The sequence below is a fragment of the Perkinsus marinus genome, assembly GCF_000006405.1.
Source record: "Perkinsus marinus ATCC 50983 genomic scaffold scf_1104296973754, whole genome shotgun sequence".
In the NCBI taxonomy this organism is placed as follows: Eukaryota; Perkinsozoa; order Perkinsida; family Perkinsidae; genus Perkinsus; species Perkinsus marinus.
The window spans coordinates 1-1616 of NW_003201341.1; the positions used below are offsets into that span (position 1 = coordinate 1).

Here is a 1616-nt window from a genome sequence, read left to right on the forward strand (position 1 = left end):
CTTCACAAAGCTGGGTAAGTCCATTCACTCCTCGAGCTGATTGACCAATCCACTCACATCTTGGATAAAACACAACGGAATTCTAATGATTAGAGAACTCATCTAAATTGTACCACTTACCTAGATTGATTACACAACTACCCAAAAGAACATTCGACCAACATAGTTGATGCTAAGGAATACCTAAACTAGGCTAACAATAGTAGGGTTCACCTTCGCAGTCACTATCAGTGGGGGCAAAGCAAAGAGAACCATCATCCTTCTTGATGATACCGAAACAAACCGCCGGATTCTGCCAAGTCTTGCAATACGATCCCCACTTGGAATCGCGGCACTGAGACATATCATTGCAGATGTCCTGACAGGTGGGTGTGGGTTCGGGACAAGCCACCGGCTCCAACGTGTAGTCATCACAGGTGTCCTGTTCGGTCGGCTGGAAGCAGTAACCATCATCCTTATGGTAGAGACCGAAGCAGACACCATTGCCTTTGCAGTAGGAGCCATACTTGGAGTCAGCACAGGGAGAATAACCATCACAAATATCCTGACAATACTCGGCGACGGCAACAGACAAAGCAGCGATGGTGAAAGCGACCTTCATGGAGAAGACAAAAATTAGAGTCAACTAACAAAGCAAACGATTGTTGCTAAGGCTGAACGAACGTCAGCATAATTGGTGTTAGTGAAGTCTAAAGCATGCTCTGTGGCCTTCGTTGAAACACCTGTGTCGAACTGCCTCCTTGAGACACCACATGCAAGGCGACCTCCTCAAAGAGCTTCCTAAAACAAAAATGCGACATCTCCGTCCGCCGAAACGGCTATATTATACAGCAGCGCGCGGCAGAAAATCTGCGCAATTTTTCTGTTGCGTGCGCGGTGTATCACTCGGAGAAAATTCTCTGTTGGGAAAAACGTTACTCGAGACTTGTACTTGGAACGACATCTGGTCATCGGCTGAACAGTTGATTGGAAATGAGAGCGCCACACTGAGGGTCCACAGTGTGGGAGGCGACCCAACACAGGGAACCGGAGCCCGATTCCTCTCAGGACCTTATCTTGGGTCCTGGGGTCATAGATCATGCTTGGTCACACTAACTGAGTCAACAAATATGGCCTATTTTCCTAACATGTGTCGCTCAACCAATTTGGAACAAAAACTTAAAAAAAGGAGATGACGAGACTGCTTCATGTGTGGAGCCATCTCATACAATACCAATTCGTACACTTGCTTGAGCTTACTCTCTAACGAAACCTCAACTGAACGAAATGATACACCAACAGCTAAACATGACCATTCACTGCCGGAACTAAGCAAAGCCACAAAAGCATCAATGTAATTTGACTGCCTATTGATCTCGAATGAATCGGAATCGTAGCTGAAAATATCGCAGTCTCCTCATACATCATCACTGAATCAGTGACACTGACGAACAAGAACTGATCAGATAAACTTGGAACATTCTCCTCAAAAGCATGAAGAAAGTCCGGCAGAAGAATCAGCCATGCGCGACCTTAGAAATGTCCTTCAACCTTTTCAGTGACGGGATCGATGCCAACCTGAAGCAGAAGAGTTACCAAATGGAGAGTAAGACTTATATACCGTAAACAGGAGCGTG

At 45.9% G+C, this 1616-nt stretch overlaps 1 protein-coding gene across 1 annotated transcript; it reads right to left on the bottom strand.

Moving 5' to 3' along the window:
* Nucleotides 1-82: 82 nt before the first annotated feature.
* Pmar_PMAR001550 (conserved hypothetical protein) lies at nt 83-601 on the bottom strand (the record flags this gene model as incomplete). Its single annotated transcript, XM_002766048.1, has 2 exons — nt 83-120; nt 214-601. The coding sequence occupies 2 exons, from the start codon at nt 599-601 to the stop codon at nt 83-85; spliced, it is 426 nt and encodes a 141-aa protein (XP_002766094.1).
* Between the last annotated feature and the right edge of the window lie 1015 nt (nt 602-1616).